Raw genomic sequence first — 2,465 nt, 5'->3', positions numbered from 1 at the left:
CAGGTGCTCTGGCTGGGCTGAGGTGATCTTCGTGATCGGTGGCTGTGATAAGAACGGTTTCTCCAGACTCTCCTTCACAGAGAAGCTGAACGTGTCGTCAGGAGAGTGGACCTCCGCCGCCGCTCTGCCCGGTTACTCCAAATCTGAGTTTGCGGCCTGTGAACTTCAGAACGACATCTATGTATCAGGTACGTATCATTTATGTATGTATCAGGTATCACAGATGTCCCGAACGCTGCTCATTCCCTTCTCTTCCGTCACACACACTGATCAGACTAGCCTTAAAAACATCAGAGTTCAAGACTGGTCATAATTTACAAAAAGATTGGTGTAATTTGAATCTGAAAAATAAGACTGATTACCCCTTGGTTAACTGCTGGTAGTTAGTTCTGTTTATGCAGCTGACTCCAGATCTGTCACGCATCTGTCTTCTGTGTTACTCTATCAGCTCCAGCATCAGCCAGGAATGTTTGACACGTGATTCCAGAGAATCCGATCAGGATCACAGACAAACACGCCATGATTACAACCTTGTTTAATTATGAGCTTCTGTTAGTTCTGAAATCTGCATTCTTTCTTTCTTTTACTCACCTACAAACCCCTATGGCTTTCTTTCTTCTGTGAAACATAAAAAGAAGATATTTAGAGTTTTTTGTCTGTGCGATGAAAGTTAAAGTCCAGTTTAAAATATCTTTAAATCATAGAGGCATGAAATGAGGGAGAATTGCCTAAATGATGACAGAACGACATCCTTTAACATCCTTAAATCGAAATCCCGATATAAAACGATGCGATTATCGAAGACTGTTTAATGAAATAAGCAGCCCATGTTGTGCGGCATGTTTCAGAGCGAAAAGCATGACTGTGTTCATTTACACACATGCACCTGATAATTGCATGTTTTTAACATGTTTTTTGACGTGAGTTTAACATGCATTTTGGAAATGCAATGTGTGCTCGATTCACTTTATTTATGACATTTGCATTAATTACATTTGCATAATTGCCATCATTTTACAGCATTTTACCAATATTCTGCCAAAATAAAAACATGAGGGTTGGAACAGGTGAAAGTGAAGAATTGAAGACATGAATATTAGTTCTTATAAAGAGTGAACAGAAGTGTGAACGGCCTTAAAACAGTTTACTTTAGCCGTCTCAGCAGTACATTCTCACAACGTTCACTTTTTACTAATGTTTTATAAACGTTAGAACTAAACATTTAGGCAACATTCTTATAACTTTATTAATATTTGAAATACGTTCTCATAAGGTTGAGAGATCAATATTCTCGGAATGTTCTTATGATGTTATTTGTACTCGAATGTTCTAAAAATGTTTTTTTGTAACTATTAAATAACTTTTAAATTATGGCAAGAAAACTAGACATTTTAATGCTCTTAGAATATTAAAAATAAACATTCAATTAATGTTATATTTTGGGTGAAAAATAAAGTGTGTAGAATGCTGAAAGAAACGTTTTTGTACTTTTTTTTTTTTTTGGACATTTTAACGTTTTACGAATATTTCAAAACAAAGTTCCCACAACATTTTAATAATCTAAATGTACAGGTTGTTTCAAAGCAGCTTCACTGTGATAAACAGGAAAATAACAGAATCAGTGATGCAAACTTCAAATGTGAGACAAATTCAAATTCAGCTGTAAAGACAAAAATGTGATTATTCAGCTCGGCTCATCTGATTGTGTCAGTGATCGATTTCTGAATATTTAGTGTCTTTTAAACCCAAACTAAGCAAGCCAATGGAGTCTTTGTGTCTCAACACAAATTAATTAATTTATATCAAATTAAATGTTCAAAACTGCAATATATGACAAAATAATCACAACATAATTTTGGCCATCTAATCCAACCCTATAAAAAATTATAATCAAAACAATTAAAATAAAATGCGTACTAAAAGGTTTTTGATTAATATCTTTTTTTAAACATTAAGAAATATTTCATGTTTATTTGCATGTCATGTGATCTAACATCAGAGAACCATAAACATGTGAAAGTGTTGATAAATGATAAATGTAAATGTCCAGTTATTGAAATATGAACTTAATGTGTCTAAGAGCTTTGCCGTTGTAATACGTGTGTGTGTGTGTGTGTGTGTGTCTGTGTGCGCGCTCATGTGTCTGTGTCTGTCTCTGTGTCTGTGTGTCTGTCTCTGTGTCTCTGTCTGTGTCTCTGTCTCTGTGTGTCTGTGTCTCTGTGTCTCTGTCTGTGTGTCTGTGTCTCTGTGTCTGTCTCTGTGTCTCTGTCTCTCTGTGTCTGTGTCTCTGTGTGTCTGTGTCTGTGTCTCTGTGTGTCTGTGTCTCTGTGTGTCTGTGTCTCTGTGTCTGTGTCTCTGTGTGTCTCTGTGTCTGTGTCTCTGTGTCTCTGTGTCTCTGTGTCTGTGTGTCTGTGTCTGTGTGTCTGTGTCTGTGTCTCTGTGTGTCTGTGTCTCTGTGTCTGTGT

General features: G+C 36.5%; 1 protein-coding gene across 1 annotated transcript in view; it reads left to right on the top strand.

Annotated features, from left to right (window-relative positions):
* klhl35 (kelch-like family member 35) overlaps positions 1 to 2,465 on the top strand; it is a 10,882-nt gene that overhangs the window by 6,458 nt on the left and 1,959 nt on the right. Inside the window, exon 3 of the mRNA XM_016489268.1 lies at positions 4 to 188. Coding sequence (XP_016344754.1) covers positions 4 to 188 — 185 coding nt within the window. The remainder of the gene's footprint in view (positions 1 to 3; positions 189 to 2,465) is intronic.

Source organism: Sinocyclocheilus anshuiensis, unplaced genomic scaffold (genome assembly GCF_001515605.1).
Source record: "Sinocyclocheilus anshuiensis isolate Anshui unplaced genomic scaffold, SAMN03320099.WGS_v1.1 scaffold2267, whole genome shotgun sequence".
Taxonomy (NCBI): domain Eukaryota; kingdom Metazoa; phylum Chordata; class Actinopteri; order Cypriniformes; family Cyprinidae; genus Sinocyclocheilus; species Sinocyclocheilus anshuiensis.
This window is presented reverse-complemented; position numbering and strand designations above follow the sequence as displayed.